We start from the raw sequence: 18,954 nt of genomic DNA, 5'->3' as shown, positions 1-18,954 counted from the left end.
CCCCTCAGGCTGGGACTGCCTCCCTGGTGTCACTGCTGTCCACTGATGAGCAGAAGCAGCTTGGTGTGAGTTTGACACGTGTCACCTACAGTTCTTCTTGGTTTTTGTGTCTCATCAGGAAACCTACAAAGCCTTCCTTCCTCTAGAAAGCTTTCCACCAAAAATATGTCCTCTGCATCATGGACAAATGGCTCTGAAACCCTGGGGAATCAAGGCGTCAGTAGAATTTCACAATAAAACAGGGATAAATGAGCATGGTGTGGAAAGCTTAGCAGCTGCACCGTTGTCTCAGCACGCATTGCTCTGGTCTGTGCAAGTGATGCTGAGTTAGACTCAGCATTTCTGTGGACGATGCTGGGCCCCAGATTGAAAAGCGGGTCTGTAGAGCAGCCAGGTGTAGAGCCAGTGTTATCCCCGCGGTCCTTGCCTTCAGCACATTTTAGTCCCCAGCCCAGGTGCTCTTCTCACACATAGGCGCAGAGGCCGTGCTGCTCCGAACACCTTCCACTCAATTATTTAAAATTCAGCTGCTATGGATCTACTCAAGGTGATCAGTTTAAAGAAAATGCAGATGGCCTCTGGTTTTGAGTTCCCGCTGCGCTTTGGTTAATTTGGTATGTGAAGGTATTAGGTTAATTAAGTACCATGTGTTGCATGGGGACCGACTGCATTTGTGGATTAATAAGCACCCGAGCGTGCTCGGTGCTGGATGCCCTCAAGCTGGCAGTGGGTTTTTCACGAAGAAAGGAAAGTACTGGAGAGAAATCATGGGGGAATGAAGAGGTTTTCTGCTAATCCTGCAGTCCTTCTTCCAGACCTGGTGCTTGCAGTGTCCTTCAGGTCCCCAACCAACTATCACCCCTCCCTGGAAGGACTGGGGGAACTGAAGAGAAGAGAAGCAAAGCTGTTGACTTCGCCTTGAGGCTCCCAGCCTTCAGCTAGAGTTCAGTGGAGGACCATGGCTGGTGCGTGGAAATTTTTCTGCTAGCGGATCTGTCCCAAGAGCCGTGCTGTGAATGAGGTCAGTGGGTGTCTCGCACCCAGCAGGCGTGTTGGAGGTCTGAAGCAAACCGGCTACAGCTCTCTGGCATCCATGGTGGGATACACGTAGAAGGAGAGGGCCAAACACCACTGCAAGACTTTGGAAATGTTAAAAAGGAAGAAAGTTGTCTTTGTGCAGCCATGCCCTGAGGTGGTGGAAGACCAGGAGAGAGACCAGGGCAAATGGACACTGCTCCGCAACGTCAACCAGGCCCTGAAGCCCACGACGATTTTAGCGGTAAGATAGGGGGTCCCAGGCTGTAAATGTGGCTGGGATCTTTTAAACCACTTTGAAATCCACCTCACTGTCTGGTGGGATCCTTGTGTTTCTTGTGCCAGCTTCTCTCACCTTCCTCCGGAGCCTTTGCAACTCCTCGCCCTGAGCATTATCGCTCCCCCATGGTGCAACCTAGTTGTCTTTGCACTTGGAAGCTCCTCCTGAAGATCTTCTTCCAGAATTGAGATGATCTCTTTGTGCACCCTTCCTGGTGCCCCCTCTTCTTGCACCTCTGTTTGGCTGTCCTTGCCTTTAGGGTGTGAGGTCCTGACCACAGGATCTGCCCCAGAGCACTTGGAAGGTCTCTAGCACCTAGAAGCTGCTTTGAGGAGGAAGAGTCGGGCCATGTAGGTATTGCAAAGGGGTTGGTGGGATTCTCACTGCTCTGTTGTGTGTGCTGGAAAACAAACAGGCCAGGCATGAGGAAGGTTATGCAACTTATGAGTCCATCCACTGGAGCTGGTAAATGCACGAATCGCCCCAATTTGCCTTAAAATCCCCAGCATATTTGCTGTTATTTGGGCTGATCCAAAAGCAATTGCATCAGCAGAAGGAGTGTAACTGATTTCCATGGGTTTTATATGAAATTCATTAAAGTGGGGAATGAAATATGTCAGCAGCCTTAATAGGTGATGTTAATTTTCAACCCAGCCAGGCCTTTCTGAGCTTACCAGCTTAGCCCATCCCATAAGACTTGCTTTTTTTGTTTAATACTAGTTGCTTAAGTATTAAGAACTACATTTTAATTTGTTTAGAAAGAGCATTTTGAGGGAACTAGCATCCTGAGCATTAGGCAGGCAAAGCACAGGAGTTGTCCTAGGGCTAGTACAGAAGAAATTTACTTTGGGGATAGCAAATTAAAAAAAAAAGCAGCATTACAAGTTTTGTTTTCTTGATCTAGAGCCATTTTTACACAGCTGCTGAGGTGTCAGAAGGGCTCTCCACTGAGCGGGGACTGAGCTCCCCACCTCTTCTCTTGCTGACACCTTGATCAAGTTACCCACACTGTGCATGAATTTGCTCAGCTATGCAGGTAGGATAAGAGTACTGAACACTGAAATATTTTCAGAGTCTTGGATCAAAGGAGCAGAGAAATAAATATTAATATAAGTTGATTTATAATGTATCTGCACATGACACTGCATTCATGTGCATTTTTTTAATCCTTTTCCACCAAGTTATAGGATGTGAGATAAGACAGCTAACGAGAAAAATATCTGAATATTATATTTTTAATGAGTTGTGTGAAGATATTTATTACGTCTCTGTAGCATGGCCTTCTGAGGAAAAGGGAACACAGACAAAAGCTCCTCAGCTACATGTAAGCAACATGACTTTGTTAATCAGCTGCCAAGCGTGGATTCTACCATAAAATGTCTGGGGACTCCTCGTGTGTAGCATTTCTCCATGTGTTGGTCCCCGGGTATAGCCTTACATCCCTGTGACATTCACCAGTTAACATCTATCTGAAGTCCTAGGGAGTGGCGACTTGACAGAAGTGTGCTTGACCATTTTTTTGTTGTTGTACATCTCCAATTCCCACTGCCCAGAGTGGGGCTGAAGGTTGTTCATCAGCCTCCGAGGTCAAACCAAATCCATAAATATTCTGTCCACGGAGAAGGTTGGTAGTGGCTACTCAAAGAGCTTATAAGAGTGCACATGCAGAGGGATCCTTCCTTCTATTTGCTCTTCTCGTTGTTTGCAAAGATGCCTGAAGATAATTTAACTAGGTAGCTCCCAATTGGAGTGCCTCGTCACACTGAGGTTAGGGATGGGAAATAATTCCGCCTTGTTTCAGAAAATCCTGCTCGGGACTTTGGTTTTGGGTTGTCTTTGGTTTTGCTCTTGGATCGAGGAACAAAAATATTCTTAAAAGCCTTTTTGCATTCGAGTAATTTAATACCCGCAGAGCTGATGAGCAGGACTGGCAGAGGTCTGTAGGATCACCAGTGACACGGAGTGGGTGGATAGGGGTTAACTGCTTGCTCTGTCTCCCAAAACAAAAACAAAGAGGTCTCAAATGAAAGAGGTGGCACATTTGAAACTCAAAAGGACACAGATTTTCATGCTATTTGTCACTAAATTCTTCCTTTGATTTTATGGATGCTAAAAGCTTGCAGGTCTTCAGGAAGCTACCGACCAACACACTCCCAGCAGATACAACCCACTGAGCAGCATCGCGTGCAAAGAGCCCACCTACAAATTGCTGCTGCTGGGAGACCTCCAGAGCAAGGATCCCTACCTCTCCCATATTTACTCATCCCCTTTTAGCTGGGTAAAAACCAGCGCTGCTCCCACCCCGCTGCTCAGCCTCACGGGGCACATTTGGGAAGAAGGGGTGGTGTGGTTTGTAAAGGAATTCACTTGACTTTTAGCAATGTTTTGGGTGGAAAACTTCAGCGTCTTCTATCCCAAGGGATGTTGAGCCTTCTGCAGCACCGGTTGTCACTGTCCTCTCTTTGGTTGCAGGGGGATTATGTGTGGATGGACCTCAAAACCGGTCGGGAATTCGATGTCCCCATTGGAGCGGTGGTTAAGTTGTGTGACTCCGGACAGATCCAAGTTGTGGACGACGAAGGCAATGTACGTACAAAGGGTTGCGGTTTTGCTTTTCAGCTCTATGTCTGGTGCATGCATAAGCCCCAGGTAGGATTAAAAGCATGATCTCAGGTGCTATTTGAAAGCAAAACTCGATTCGAATCTCATTAAAGATGACGGGATTCACACCATTAAAACCAGTGGATGTTGGAACGGGGCCACAGCTTTGGAGACAGTCCCAGCTCTGAACCAAACTCCTGCCAAGGAAGACGCAGGCTAAAAATAAAGTTAATAAAATAAAAATCAAAGTGTGGGGAGAGTTTACAAAGGCTGGGGAGGAGCAACCTACAACACCAAAAGGAGACAACACAACATTCCCATTCAAACACAGTTAACGGATCTAATTTTGCTCATTTCCAATATTTCCAGAAATAAGAGGAAGGATGCTCATGATGAAAGGGTCTTGATGGCTTTAGAAATATCCTTAGAAATCAACTGTAAAGATGAGATAACGTTGTGTTCCTCCTTCTGTGGCTGTACTGGGAGTGAAATCGTGAGAAGCTTCTTGAGTGTAATGATGACAGAGCCTCCAAAACACATATGGGTAGGGCTTTGAGAGAAACCACCTCCAGCTGCTGTTCCTCTGCTGTACCCAGTCCTTCCTGACCCCCTGCCAATACAGGACATGCCCAAAGACAATTTCTCCTTCAGTTTCCCACCTCTACCTCTGTAGTGATTGCTATTTTACAGGAACACTTGTATCACAAGCAGAGGGTGAACTGTGGAGGTTTCCCGTCCCTTATCATTCTTTATCCCATCTGAGGTAATTGTGAATGCTCTCTTTCCCTTCAAGAATGGTAGAGAGAAGCTTTGGTTCAGCCAGATCCTTGTGTCCAATTTGCAGTGGCTTTGGAAGCCCTTTAGAAGTGACCCATCTAAATGGCATTCTGTCAATAAAATTGTAATTTACCACTCCTGTACACCTCCCTCTCGTTTTCTAAAACATCTTTTCTCTTCTTAGCAGTATTTTGTGGCAGAGGGTTAACCAGTGATGTGGAAATATAGTTGTGTGAAGGGATGAACAGACTGGTATTTGTTAAAAACTCCCCTGATGCACTGGACGCCTGCACTGCCCTGGATTGTGTTCCTGCCAGGATGGCTAATGTCATGTGTCTCTTGCTGCTCCAGTAAACCAAAAAATGTTTTCCTTCTTCTGCTCTGAATCTTTCAAATGAAATGTCATGCCCTGGGGATAGGAGCTGTGGTCTGCGTGCTCTCCCATGTATGTTCTCCCACCCGGTCCTTTTGCCTGGGGCAGACCTTTCCTTTCTTCCCGTGACTTATCTTTCTCTGCCCTCATCCTCTTCCAGGAGCACTGGATTTCCCCGCAGAATGCCAGCCACATCAAGCCCATGCATCCCACCTCCATCCACGGGGTGGAGGACATGATCCGCCTGGGGGACCTGAACGAGGCGGGCATCCTCAGGAACCTGCTGATCCGCTACCGAGAGCATCTCATCTATGTGAGTGTCCTCCCCACATCCATCTCTTCCTCACCCCCAGCTCTCCTTAGCCCTGGGGAACCCATGGGGAGGGATCCCTGATTCAGATAAGCTGGGTTTCTAGGACCCAAATGGTGGAGGGCTTCTGCCCCGATGTGTTGTCCTCCTGTAGAGGAGATGTTGCAAAGTTTGTGGATGCCCCAGTGCAAGCTGAAGACCCCATGCCATAAGAAATGGGCAAAGTCCCTCCCACCTCCCTATGTAGCCCCTGCAGGAGTTTTTAGGACACACATCAAGTCTATGTACACACAATAAGCAGTTTAACCCAGGCCACGTGCAGGCTGTAGTAATCCTAAAGCCTTTGGTGACCACGAACTTGATGAGGTCTTTCTGCTTTCTTCCAACTGAACCATTAACTCATTCAGCCCAGGTGAGTGAAGGCAGCAATTGCTGGAAGTGCAAGGGATGGAGGAGGGATGAGGAGGTGCACAAAGGGATAACCAGCTACAGTGAAGTGAGCAGCTCCCAGAACAGCTCCAAAACTCCCCATCTGTGTGTATACCCTGTCAGCGCTGGGATCCTGACAGCTGATCTTTGAGGACAGCAGTATCCCTCCTTAGATCAGCTCTGTCACGTCACATCCAGCAGACCCAGTGCAGCTTTTCCAACCCAGCCAGATATCCAGAAATCAAGGGTTTTACAGGGAGTCAGCCAGAAGTGAACCATTCTTCTGTGACAGCACCTCAAAGTCCATCTCCCAAACAGGACACGAGTCAGCATTCACATCTCCATGCTGGTTTCATCAGCGTGCTGTAATATACGGGGTAGTCTGGTGCACGTTCTTGGGGCAGAACTGAAGACTATGTGTGTTTGCCACTAGCAAAGGTGCTCAAACAGCCTATGCAAATATAGAAAATTTGGTATTTTTTGAGCTCCTGCTATGCCTTTGAAGGCTTTTGGGGATCTACCTTTTAAAAGGCTCTAGAGATTACAAGATTTTCAGGCCAGAGGGAACTGCAATACAGTCTGATCTACAAGATAGTATAAAGTGACAGACCACGTCCATTATTTTATGTATCAAGTCTGCTTCTTCTGCTTGTTGTCTATGAATTCTATGATTCTATGATTCTATTTTTTTGTCCAGTACCTTTTGAAAGGATGTTTTTTGTTTAGAGCTGGGCAGTGACGGAGAACCCATCACTCTGTTACAAAGGCTGTTCCACCTCCCCCTGGCCCTGACTCTACAAAGTATACTCTTTCTTTCATAGGTGAATTTCAGTTCTAGAGGAAGGGGACACAGCTGCTAAAAAGGCACCCCCAGATATCACAGAAAAGTTTAGGTTGGAAGGGAAGTTGGGGTTGAAGACTACAGTCCAACCTCCAGCTCAGAGCATGTCCAGCTTCAAAGTTTGATGTAATGCTCATGTGGATAACTAAATTCAGGCAACCTGAACACCACCCAGGGTGTACAGATAGCCAGTAATTTGCAGGTGATTGGCTTATTGAGTGAACTTGTATTTATCCATTGAGCTTTGCCCCTTTTTCTCTTGTTTGTGGGCACCCTGTGGCAACACCAAGCAGAGTCCACAGCTCTCTCTTGCCCTGTGGAGAAGTTGGGCTCATGTTGGATATTTTTTCAGTGGTGTGCCTGTGTCTGTCCTGGGGGTCCCTGTGTCATCAGGCAAGTGTCTGTTGCCTCGCTAAGTGACGAGAGGTTCCCAGATAAGATTTCACGTGTGCAGTATCAGATTGCCCGCAGATAAAACTTCCTCCTTCACAAAGGCTCTGCCTCTGCGCTCTAAGCTATTCACGGGCCTCCAGGGGGATTATGAACACAAACGGGCACTGGGCAGAGCATTGTTTCACAGAATCACCCTCTCTACAACTACCTGAAAGGAGGTTGTGGGGAGCTTGGGGTCAGCCTCTTCTCTCAGGTAACTAGTGATAGGACCAGAGGGAATGGCCTCAAGTTGTGCCAGGGGAGGTTCAGGCTGGAAATGAGGAGACATTTCTTCTCAGCAAGAGCGGTCAGGCATTGGGACGGGTTGCCCAGGGAGGTGGTGGAGTCCCCGTCCCTGGGGGTGTTCAATGCAAGGCTGGACGTGGCGCTTAGGGACATGGTTTAGTGGGTGACATTGGTGGTAGGGGGGTGGTTGGACCAGATGATCTTGGAGGGCTTTTCCAACCTTCATGATTCTGCGATTCTGTGAAATGCATCCTTGGAGATAAGCACCTCCAAACAGCTCGTTTTCACACCCAAGACTTTTAGCAGCCAGTTCTTTACTAGATTCCTCTGTTACAAGCCATTCCTTGGGCCAGCCAGCTCTGTGGGGTTAGCCACTTGCACTTGCATCAGAGAGGTCCTAGGTGCTTTGATTGCTCTGCACCACTAACGGCTTTGGGGGAGCAGCCCATGATCCTGGGCCCCACAGAGCACTTAATTCAATCTCAAAATCAGAACGACACTCTCGAAATGACATGGAGCACATAGCTTGATAGAGAGGCACAAAAAACATTCCTGTCTGCATGTGTGTTATTGGAGGATCAGGAACCCAACCTTAGGTCTCATCTTTTAAGAGTTGTGACAGTAGCAGGAGTAAACTTGTGCCAGGCATAATAAATATTGATGGCAATTTTGCAAAGCCAAGATACCATATGGATGCCATGTGCGTAGGGATACCCAGCCCGATGAGAAAGTGAGTTTTTTATCTGAGGTATAATTTATTCTGTCTTAAAGATGGTGATGCTCAGTGTGACTTTGCCTTCACTGCCTGGTAGGATTGCTAAGCCTTAGGAGTGAAGGGTGACTTTTGCAGCAGGTCTTCTGTCTGTCTTGTTTCCTCATCCCTTTAGCTTTAAAGAGGGTGTGATTCTGCTCTAATAACACATTTATATATTTTAAATATAAAATAATTTTATATAATATAACTTTCCTTTTTCTCCTCCCTCACGTTTTACTCGTAAGACAAACTGCGGCGGGAGGGTAAGTACTGACTCGTGGAGCTGTCACGGGTAATCGCTGCCATGCCATCCACCGGATCACTTGTTTCTGTTCACCATCGTGGCATTCTCCTTTAATTTGCAATACCATTGCTGCTGCTTCACGAATGCATTGAGAGCACCATCCCATTTGCTGCGGAGCTTGGCCCTCATGGTGAAGTTGTGACACCTTCCCAGGGCTGGAAAGTGTGGTCTTGGATGGTTAACGCCTTAAGTGCTTCTCAGTAATGACCTCAACGCGTAAGAAAGAAAATTCTGCATCAAAATGTGAAAAGCTTCAATGAGGGCTTGTTGTCCATGCCTTGGTTTTCATGCACTGAGAGAAACCATGCTGAATAGCAAGGGTATTTGGTGGGAGTTTGAACTTTGAGCAAGGTTAAATCCCTTTATCTGGAGACGAAGGCAACGCCTGCTGCTGCTTTCTTGTTGCCAAAATGAAGTAACATTTGGTAGAGCTTTAACCCCATAAAAATCCAGATGAAGTCAGCTACGGCACTGTGAATAGTGAGGGAAGCAGGCTCAGAAAGGATTTTGTTTGGGGCTACTTACAATGTAGGTCATGCAGGCAGCAATGCATTTGCACTGAGATGCAGTTTCTGATGTAAGTGGTCAGCACAGCCTCTGCCTTTCGGTGGAGTTTGATTTTCCCAAGGCAGAGAGGCTTTGCTCTCACCCAGCAATAGAAACCAAAGAGACAATATTTCCTTGGAGGCGCCCTTTGGCCCCTCGTCAGCAAAGCAGACAGAGTTTTGCATGCTGTCAGCTACGAGAAGTGGGCAAACTGTGAGTATTCATCAACTAGGAATGACCTAGGACAGCAAACAATAGCACGAGAGTTTGTGCTGACAAAGTCTTTTGGAGATCACAAGGGAAGGGTCAGCGAGAGCATCCAGAAAACATTCCTGCAACTAATGGTTAACTCCTCTAGTAGGCTCGCTGGCTGCATTTGGGGCAGGGCAGACCAATGTGGCTGAAACACAGGATTTCAGAGACTTCTGCAAAGAGTCTTTAGTCTTTTTGTTTGTTTGTTTGTTTTCTTTGAGAAGATGCTCCAGGAAAATTAGAAATACCCCTTAAATTAACTTGGTAATAAAATATGAAAACAGTCTCCCAGGTCTCTCACCCAGGACTAGAAGGGAAGTCAGGGGTCACTGGGGATCTTGGTGGCAAAACGCCACTCAGGAATTGAGCACAGCCCTTCCTGGATTTTTAAGTTTACCTGCAGAAAGCTGCTCAGGGACTTCAGTGCTTCCTTACTTCAGTAGCTTCTTCTAACATCCAGTCTATATTATTTCACAGCCAATTTCCACCTTTTGTATTTGTGACAACTTTGTCCTCGAACTTAAAGAGTTTTTTTCCTTTCTTGACATATAACCCACTGTTACAGACAGGGCTATTATTTCCTCTGTGAATTTAAACCTCACCTAGGGTGAACAGAAAATTGTTAGTTTTCTCTGGCGTTGGCCATGAGGCTGCGAAGTGACAGCCTGGGAGGGCTTTCAGCATCACTCCCATAGGACACAATTGCCACCTACTGGCTGTCTTTTAGGAAGCCAGAGCTGGTGGAGATGTAGGTGAGTGTAGATGATGCAAAACAAGTTATCATCTAACCCCTCTCAGGCCCTTTCCATCGTGACTGTGGGATAGATAACAGGCTATACAGGGAGCGGCTCAACCTGGGGCTGCCAGGTTCTCCCTTCCCAGCCCTCCCACCAGCACCGGTAGTTATTTTGCTGTCTTCTGAAGCTCAGACTTGTTTTATTTATCAGCAAGTTTGAGATATGCACAAAAAGAGGAGCAGCTAGCAGAGCATGGAGAGACAGTCTTCATGGTCCACGAGCATCCTTGCCTGAGACACTTTGGTTCTTTCTGCCAAAGGCTTATTTCTGGGTTCAAATCATGTAGCTGAAAAGCTGTAAGGTATATTTTTTATGTTGGAATGATGTTTTTTTTTCCTGGATGAGCCTTCATTCTACTGCCCTTGGTTAGCCCAAGGTGGAGCCCTGTTAACTTGCTTGCTCTAGACAGCAACTTTTATATGGATGAAGTTGGCAAAGGACATCCCAATGTGATGTGACCAAAACTCCCAAAATCAGAGCTACATCTGAGTGAGATGGCAAAGGCCAGGAGTTCTTCAGTGAGAGGCTTGAGAGAAATGGCTCCAGGAAGGGCAGAAACGAACGAGCCAGACACCACAAAGAGTTTTGCTGCCTGAGGCCCAGGACAGCTTTGCTCATTTTAGTGCCATGGAGAGCATGGGATGGACAAAAGGCCATTTCCAAAATGACTCAGAAATAGCAGAGAAGGGATGTGTCAGGACTTTGTGGGCCATCCTCATGTTCTCAGGACAAGGTTTAAATTGCAGCGTGGAAAGGTTCGGTCAGACAGAGATGGTAGTGGAGGATGGAAGTTTAGCAAAAGGGATTAGCTGTGAATATTTAAAAACAGATTAAGCAGACCTCTATCAGGAACAATTTAGATCCAGCAGGTCCTGGTTTGAGGGCAGTGGTCTCCAGGCCCTTTTCATCCCTGGTTTCTCATGCAGTGCACTAGATATGTGCGGATGGGCGCTGGCTCTGGGGATATTTTTGCATCTATGGTTGACTTGGAACCCTGAAGCTTAACTGAGGAACATCTGAAGTATGAAATAAGTCTTGAATCCATTTTGTGCATGAGCAGGAATGAATATGAGCTGATTTATGTTGTTTGGGGCTTCTCTTCCAGTTTTGCTCCACACTCCACCCTGCAAGCATTTTTGACTTAAACATCACCTTTCATCCACCTTTTTTTTTTAATTTCTTTTTTTCTGGCCTTCACACTCCATCCAAGCTGCCAAAGCCTCTCAGCCATGCCTCACTGTCCCCATAAACCTTCATGTGATTCTCCTCCAGACATACACCGGCTCGATACTGGTGGCAGTAAACCCCTACCAGCTACTACCCATCTACTCACCGGAGCAGATACGCCTGTACACCAACAAGAAGATCGGGGAGATGCCACCGCACATCTTTGCAATTGCTGACAACTGCTACTTCAACATGCAGCGCAACAACAAGGACCAATGCTGCATCATAAGGTGAGCTGGTGACTTTCCAAATGAGCCATATCCTGGGAAAGGCTGCTGGTAGTTGGGGAACTGCTCGCCAAACATAATCAGAAATTAGAAGAAGGCATTAGGGTCTTCCCTCCACGCATTCACAGTATTTCTCAGTCTGCCTCCTAGTGAATTTTGGCAGCTCAAAACTGGTGGTGAAGCTGCCCCATGGGACCAGTCACCCCTGGACCACAGGCTCAGGGTATGGTGATTGCTCCTGGCAGTGCTTCCTGACCTTCTTGGTGCTGATTTCATGATGGTATTTGCTGGAGAAACCCAAACCCAAGCAAAAATTTGGCCATGTGAATTGGAAAGTAAGTCTGTGTCTTACCTGGAAGCTGTCCTGTACTGTGTGCTACCATTTGGACACAACCAGCCTTTGGGATCCTGTAAGCTCATCCTTAGTGGCTTGTCCTGCTCACATTAACAAGAGGTCCAGAGACATCAGAGACAGAGAGAGGGACATCAGCAGGGGTGCATCAGGGCTTTCGCTGACCTCAGTTTCTGTTGTCTTTGAAGCGGTGAGTCTGGAGCTGGGAAAACAGAGAGCACGAAACTGATTCTGCAGTTCCTGGCGGCGATCAGTGGCCAGCACTCCTGGATTGAGCAGCAGGTCTTGGAGGCAAATCCCATCTTGGAAGGTGAGGTTTCAGATGATGGAGGCATTTTTCTGAGGCTAAAAAAAATTAAAAATTAAAAAAAATAATCAGATTCAGGAAACACAAAATATGGAGAAATGTAAGTCACTGTTTGTTGCATTTTGAGTTTCAAAAAGCAATAACATTTAAAAAATCGAAAGCAACAATGCAAGCATTTATTAAATTGAATACCCTTCCATCTTTATTTTTCACAACAAAATTATCTTCTGATATAGACTTTCAATTTTTGCATGAATATTTTTAACAACTGTTGTTGAAAATGAAACATTTCAGCTGACCTGAGATTTTTAATTTTTGATTAATTTAAAAATAAAAATTATGTTCTTTTCCATATAAACTGGGATATTTTTTCCCAAATTTCAAAACAGAAACCTGAATTTTGCCTAACTATCTGTGTAGTCAGGGATTTCAAAAATGCCAATCAGCAAATACACAAAGCTCTTTTGAAAAAATCAGACCACCTCTTCCCGTGCTAGAATTACAACTGCATGCAGAGCACAGATATCACATGAATGCTTCCTTTAAATAATTAATTTGGGGTTTATTTGATCATGATTGCAAAAATCTTATTCCTGTTCTTTGCTCTGGTTCAGCAGAACATGAGATTAAATTGACCAGAGCATCACTGCCTACAGACCTTTTACTGGCAGTACACAATAGCACACCCCACCATTTCCTTCCAGGGCCAGAGAACAGCAGGAGAATGCAGAACAAAAATAACAAAAAATTAAAAAATACTAAAAAATAAAGACAGCTCAAGAAAGAACCTGGTAACAAGAATCAGCTTGTTGCCCTTAATGTGTATATCAGCAAGCTGTTACTGTAAAGACCAGCCCCACTGTTTTAATTGGATGCCTGTACATTAAATAGGTGATCTGAGCCTCCCAGCATAATGCAGGATGGGCCCTTTACATTTATTCAGAAAGAGCATCATTTTCTTCCTCTCTTCCTTAAAGAATAACGGCATTTTTACTCCCCCTGCTACTCACAGCGAGCAGTGTTTGCTTGGTAAGTAGCCCCCCATAGGAATCAATGGAAATATGAATATCCTAACAGTTTCCAAGAATAATGCTGGAAGCAAGACACCAGCTGAGCTCTCCCTCTCCACTCTCCTCCGCCGGAGCATCCTTCAACCGTATTCAGTCCAGGAGCAACCAGGATTCAGCAACCAGGAGCTGGCATTGCAAAGCCCCGTGGTGTGTGGCAGGCACAAGGGGGTCTGAACATGCACTTTATCATGCTACGACCCAGGGGAAGAGAGCTCTTGTATTTCCGATGCATCTCCAGCACCAATAACGTGTATAAATGTCAGGGCAATTATAATAAAATATAAATGCAAGGGCATGCTGCTCCTGCAAGCAGCCCGCACCCGCACAAAGGATGGAGCTTGCAGGGTGAGGTCTCCCTCTGGAGGCTGGCTTAGTCCCTCTGTGTTTACCTAAAGGATGAGCTTTTTCTGCCTCAGTCACCAAATCTCTCATCAGCATCCCTGTCATTTTCCCCGCACCATCACCTCGCACGCTGCAGTGTTCTCCTGTTCCACCTGTCTGTATTTCACCAGCTGCTTCCCAAATCCTGCTGCGCTGGCCCTTTTTCCTCAGTAAGCTCACCCAGTTCCCATGCCTCATTCTCAATGCTCCTCTCCCTATTTCTGAGGACAGTTATCTGCGGTATATCCTGTCTCTGCACGCTGAAACTGAGCCAGACAAGTGTCAGGGAAAGGTGCTGGGGCTGCTTTTCAGCCTCATTTGTTCAGTTGTTTTTTTCTCCAGGACACCAGAGTCACGACCATCCCTGCGTCAGGCCGTCTCTGACCCATTGCAATTCCTCCCCACAGCTTTCGGGAATGCCAAGACGATCCGTAACGACAACTCCAGCCGGTTTGGGAAGTACATCGACATCCACTTCAACAAAAGGGGAGCCATCGAGGGGGCGAAGATCGAGCAGTACCTGCTGGAGAAGTCCCGCGTCTGCCGGCAGGTGAGGTGACAGGTCTGCCCAGCACGGCAGCGGGTCCGTCACCCTTCGTGGTGACATTAGGGTCGCCGAGCTAACGACGGTGGCTCTTCTCCCCCAGGCCCAGGACGAGAGGAACTACCACGTGTTTTACTGCATGCTGAGAGGAATGACGGCGGAGCAGAAGAAGAAGCTGGGTCTTGGGAAAGCCACGGATTACAACTACCTGGCGATGGTGAGAGCGCAGCGGAGCAGAGGTTTGGAGGGAAGATGTGGTGAGAGCTTATGAGCATGGGAGGGAGAAATGCGAGGTCTTCCTTGGCACCCCAAGGGGCTGCTTTCCTGGTTAGGACCTTCCCAAGCCTTAGTCACAGGCAGGGGGATTTCTGTCCCACCGCTGCAAACCTCACAGGCTGACAGCAAATCCTTAGCCTGTGTAAAACACATTATTTCCACTATTTCTATGAAATGGGACACAGGCTTGGATAGTTTGGTTGGGTTTTGCCCAGGTCACTTGGTTTAGAAATAACCAGGGTGTTAGATACAGCTCAGTGCTCTTGCAGAAATGATGCAAGGGGATGAGTGTGTGTCTGGATAATGTGTTCTCGTCAGCATACTGTGTGGGAATCATCTCTGCTCTATGTCCCTGTCCATGCAAATCTTGGTGTCGGAGCAAACCAGCAACCTCCAGCCCCACTCCCTCCATACCTCTGTCACCAGCCAGCAGGACTGGTAGCAGCAAGTGTAATTAAGGCTGGCCCATCGTCAGCAAGGAATCGCTGAAAACCTCCAGCACGTTTTCTTCTGGCTTTTTATCCTCACATCAAGGAGCTTTTTCTCTGATTGATTCTCTCCAGTTCTTAAAGGGGATCTATAAGAAAGAGGGGGAGAGGGTCTTTATCAGGGAGTGCAGTGGTAGGACAAGGAGTAATGGTTTTAAACTATGAGAGGGCAGGTTTAGACTGAAGATAAGGAAGAAATTCTTGCCTCTGAGGGTGCTGAGGCCCTGGCCCAGGCTGCCCAGAGGAGCTGGGGGTGCCCCAGCCCTGGCAGTGCCCAAGGCCAGGCTGGGTGGGGCTGGGGGCAGCCTGGACTGGGGGCAGGGGGCCCTGACCATAGCAGGGATTGGAGCTGGATGTCCCTTAATTCCAACTCAAACCATGCTGTGGTTGTAGACAGACACAGGATGGCTCAGGACAGCAGGGCAGTGCAGGTCACAAGGCTGAGTACCAAAGGGCAGAGCCAGACGCACAAGTTCATCATCTTTTGCTTATTTATTCCTTACACAAAACACCTGCGGAATTAGGGGGGAATTCAGCAAAGCCCTGAGAGCTTAGGGTCACCCCATCTCTGCCAGACACACTCGGCTTCACCCCGCGCACCCTGCGGCCTCCTTGCCTCCCCAGGGTAACTGCACGACCTGCGACGGCAGGGATGACAGCAAGGAGTACGCCAACATCCGCTCTGCCATGAAGGTCCTTATGTTCACCGACACGGAGAACTGGGAGATCTCCAAGCTGCTGGCTGCCATCCTACACATGGGGAACCTGCAGTACGAAGGTAAGAGGACAAAACCCAAAGATATGTTCAAAGATATTGCTTTTTTCTCCTTATTTTCCATGGGGAGAAGGAGCCAAGCTTAGGGGCTGTATCCATACCACCTGCCACGATGCTGGGCTAAGGGAGGTTGAATATGGCCAGGGGCCATTCAGTAGAGCCAGGAGAGACTAATGGGGCATTTGAGAAGGGTCTGGGTGATCGGGTAGGCCTTTGTAAAGGTACCAGGCCTCTCTGTCGTCAGAAGTGCCATGTTGATATAAAAGCCTCTCTGGAAAACAGAAGCCTAAAGCACTTGCTAGAAATATTTTCACCCCATAAGTCATTTAGGGTGGCCTGCAGAGCAGAATGCAGGTTCTGTGCAGCCAGCAGCCACACGAAATTCTCCTTTCTGATGGCCAGACTTTGCCTGGCCACCAGGAGGAGGCAACGAAGGCAGAGGAACCCTTTTCCTCAGCCCACCAACCTCCCGCAGAGCTGCCTCCCTTGCTGACCGCTTTCCCCGTGCCTCTCTTCCCCCAGCCCGGACCTACGACAACCTGGATGCCTGCGAGGTCGTCCAGTCGGCGTCACTGATCACCGCGGCATCGTTGCTGGAGGTCAGTGGCTCTGCAGTGTTGGTGTCCCCTTTTCGGCTTGTCCCCACGCTCCCAGGGTTGGGGCAAGGTTTGGAAAGCCTCACCTGAGGCAGGCACTCTGCCCTGCCAGCTCTAGGAGGCTGAAGAGGCCTGGCAAAGTCGTACTTGGCCCTGTGCTGGCTTCCTTTGAGCTTCCCTTCACACCAGTGGAGAGGAACTGTTCATCTGAAAAAGGACATCCAAAATAGTTTAGTCCCTAAAACAGCCCGTCTCTCTCGCTGATGTAAAGGAAGCTCATTACAGCAGCTGAGACAGAGGCGTCCAGCTCTCTGTGTGCATCAGGTGAGGTGAGATGACCCTCACCCAAACCACCATGAAGTGGCTGGAGCAGTCCTCAGTGTCCTCCCCGACATGGGACAGGGCTTCCTAGGGACACCAGCTTGCCACGATGGGCTCTGTTGGTCCCAGAGTGTTACCCTAGCCATTTGCAGGCTGTTTTCTTGGACTTTATGGGCTGGGTGTTTCCCTGGGCTGACCTCAAGAGTACAAAAAGGGGTCACCAGGATGCAAAGCTACATGGTGCTGATGGGCTTTGCAGGCTTTGCTTTTTCATCTCCACTCCGCATGTCTCATTAACTTCTCTCACTAAGCCAAAAGAACACTTGCTGTAGTAGAACACTGTACAAACGTATATTAATTAGTCTCTCCAAAAGTGCCTGTGACATCATTTATTTTCCCTGTACAGCTAAGAAAAGCCACTCACCTCCAGCCCTGGGGGTCCGTACAGTTTTTTTCCAGCCACTCATGTCCAGGCTACTAGCCCAGGCCGTTGTAAGGACCTCTTGTGTTATAATATCAGCAGTTTTGTTTGGTGGTGCCTTTGCCAGGTTGACCCTCAGGACGTGATGAACTGCCTCACCAGCCGGACGATAATCACCAGGGGTGAGACCGTGTCCACCCCTCTCAGCATGGAACAAGCCCTGGATGTGAGGGATGCTTTTGTAAAGGTAAACCTTAGGGCATTCCCTTCTGTCCCTGTTGATGTGATGAAGAAATCTGCCAGTTTTGAGACCAGAGCATCCACTGCGTGGGAAAAGTGTCTTGCATGGGGTCTGTGTGAGCTAGAATCACTAGCTGGCCTTAAATCTGTGTTGGCACTGGGATGTGCAAAGAGCTGAGATGGAATGAATCTAGATAGCCTGGTCCTCAAGGGATTTGCAGTCAGGACTTGAGACTGTCCATACTCAAAGGTGACCTGTCAAAGGAGCCAGCGTCATGACGTGACTTTGCATCAGCTTCAGGAAGATGTTCCAGCTTGACCTCCAGAATTAGATCCTCAGCTACTATAAATCAGAGCAGCTCTTTCAACACCTGCAACACCCACACCCGAACTTCAGGATTTGGGCATTTGTATAGAAGTGAAACTGTACCAATAAATAAAGCATGGTAATAAGGTTTAGAGGAAGCATATAGGGAAGAATCTAATTTTGGGATTTTGCTTTGAGTTGTCTTTAATCTAGGCTTTCAGGTCCATTGTCCTTGATCTACACAGTGCCTCAGGCAGCTTTAAACCACTCCAAAAGTCTGGCATAGCCATCCTGTGGTCATTGTGTCCCTGGGGGCTGTCCAGTGCTTTAGGGGAGGCTGTGCCACTGTGGGTGAAGTGGTGCTGCAGACTAGCAGGGCAAACTGCCAACCTGTCTCAGTGAGCTCCATCTTCGGGACATTGCAGGGAATTTATGGGCGGCTTTTTGTGTGGATCGTGGAGAAGATCAACGCCGCGATTTACAGACCTCCTTCCCAGGAACTCAAAAGTGTCAGGAGATCCATCGGCCTCCTCGATATCTTTGGCTTTGAGAACTTCACTGTGAACAGGTATGGAGCCTGTAAAAGCAGAAATATGCCTTAAGCCTCCTTTACCACCCCAAGCTCACCCCTATACATGTATAATTTCTGTGACATTGTTTTGGGGAAGAAAAACAGATTAGCTGGACCACTATGGTAATTTTTAGCCTATAGCCACCTTACTGAGTAGTTGACAAGGTTTGAGGACGTTGTTTCAAGCACAGGAGAGTGACGGAGAAAGATAGATTATGGTGGATCTAAACCAACCTTTCCTTGTCCTTCCTTCCACAGTTTTGAGCAGCTTTGCATCAACTTTGCAAATGAGAACCTGCAGCAGTTTTTTGTGCGCCATGTCTTCAAACTGGAGCAGGAGGAGTACAACCTGGAGCACATCAACTGGCAGCACATTGAGTTCACTGATAACCAGGATGCCTTGGACATGATTGCCATCAAGCCCATGAACATCATCTCCCTCATTGACGAGGAGAGCAAGTTCCCCAAGGTGTGTTTTGGGCTCAGCCCTCTTTCCAGTGACTCCCCTATTTTTACCCCCTTTATATTTGCATGTTGCCCCCCTATGAGAGGTCTGATCAGCTCCAAATCAGGAGCCAACAAAGATATAACACACATTTGATATATCACACGTTCATCTGTTGGTTACCTATTTGTAGTTCCTATTACTCCATCAGTACCACAGTCAAGCTTAAAAGAAATTAGAGTTTCTGATGGAATAATACACCTGTAAGGGGCTCTAGAATAGCCTCTGACTGAAAATTTAAGAAAAAGTTAAATATACTCCTTCTGGACTATTTTGAATACAGCACAACACACCACAGATATTTGTTTTTCTGTACTTGAGTTATCCCCTCCAGCACCTCTCTTGTCAAAATACATACACATTGCCCCC

The 18,954-nt window shown here is 47.5% G+C and overlaps 1 protein-coding gene across 5 annotated transcripts in view; it reads left to right on the top strand.

Annotated features, from left to right (window-relative positions):
* MYO7A (myosin VIIA) overlaps nucleotides 1-18,954 on the top strand; it is a 94,435-nt gene that overhangs the window by 30,752 nt on the left and 44,729 nt on the right. For 3 of the 5 annotated variants that reach the window (XM_048051049.2, XM_048051055.2, XM_048051053.2), the window contains exons 3-14: nucleotides 3,788-3,901; nucleotides 5,227-5,379; nucleotides 8,324-8,341; nucleotides 11,250-11,434; nucleotides 11,972-12,093; nucleotides 13,949-14,091; nucleotides 14,189-14,302; nucleotides 15,474-15,627; nucleotides 16,147-16,223; nucleotides 17,090-17,209; nucleotides 17,935-18,077; nucleotides 18,339-18,549. In XM_048051049.2, coding sequence (XP_047907006.1) covers nucleotides 3,788-3,901; nucleotides 5,227-5,379; nucleotides 8,324-8,341; nucleotides 11,250-11,434; nucleotides 11,972-12,093; nucleotides 13,949-14,091; nucleotides 14,189-14,302; nucleotides 15,474-15,627; nucleotides 16,147-16,223; nucleotides 17,090-17,209; nucleotides 17,935-18,077; nucleotides 18,339-18,549 — 1,554 coding nt within the window. Of the gene's footprint in view, nucleotides 1-3,787; nucleotides 3,902-5,226; nucleotides 5,380-8,323; nucleotides 11,435-11,971; nucleotides 12,094-13,948; nucleotides 14,092-14,188; nucleotides 14,303-15,473; nucleotides 15,628-16,146; nucleotides 16,224-17,089; nucleotides 17,210-17,934; nucleotides 18,078-18,338; nucleotides 18,550-18,954 lie in introns of those variants that run through there. The other 2 variants (XM_048051056.2, XM_066989996.1) reach the window with 2 other exon arrangements.

This window comes from Anser cygnoides, chromosome 1 (assembly GCF_040182565.1).
Source record: "Anser cygnoides isolate HZ-2024a breed goose chromosome 1, Taihu_goose_T2T_genome, whole genome shotgun sequence".
Taxonomy (NCBI): Eukaryota; Metazoa; Chordata; class Aves; order Anseriformes; family Anatidae; genus Anser; species Anser cygnoides.
This window is presented reverse-complemented; position numbering and strand designations above follow the sequence as displayed.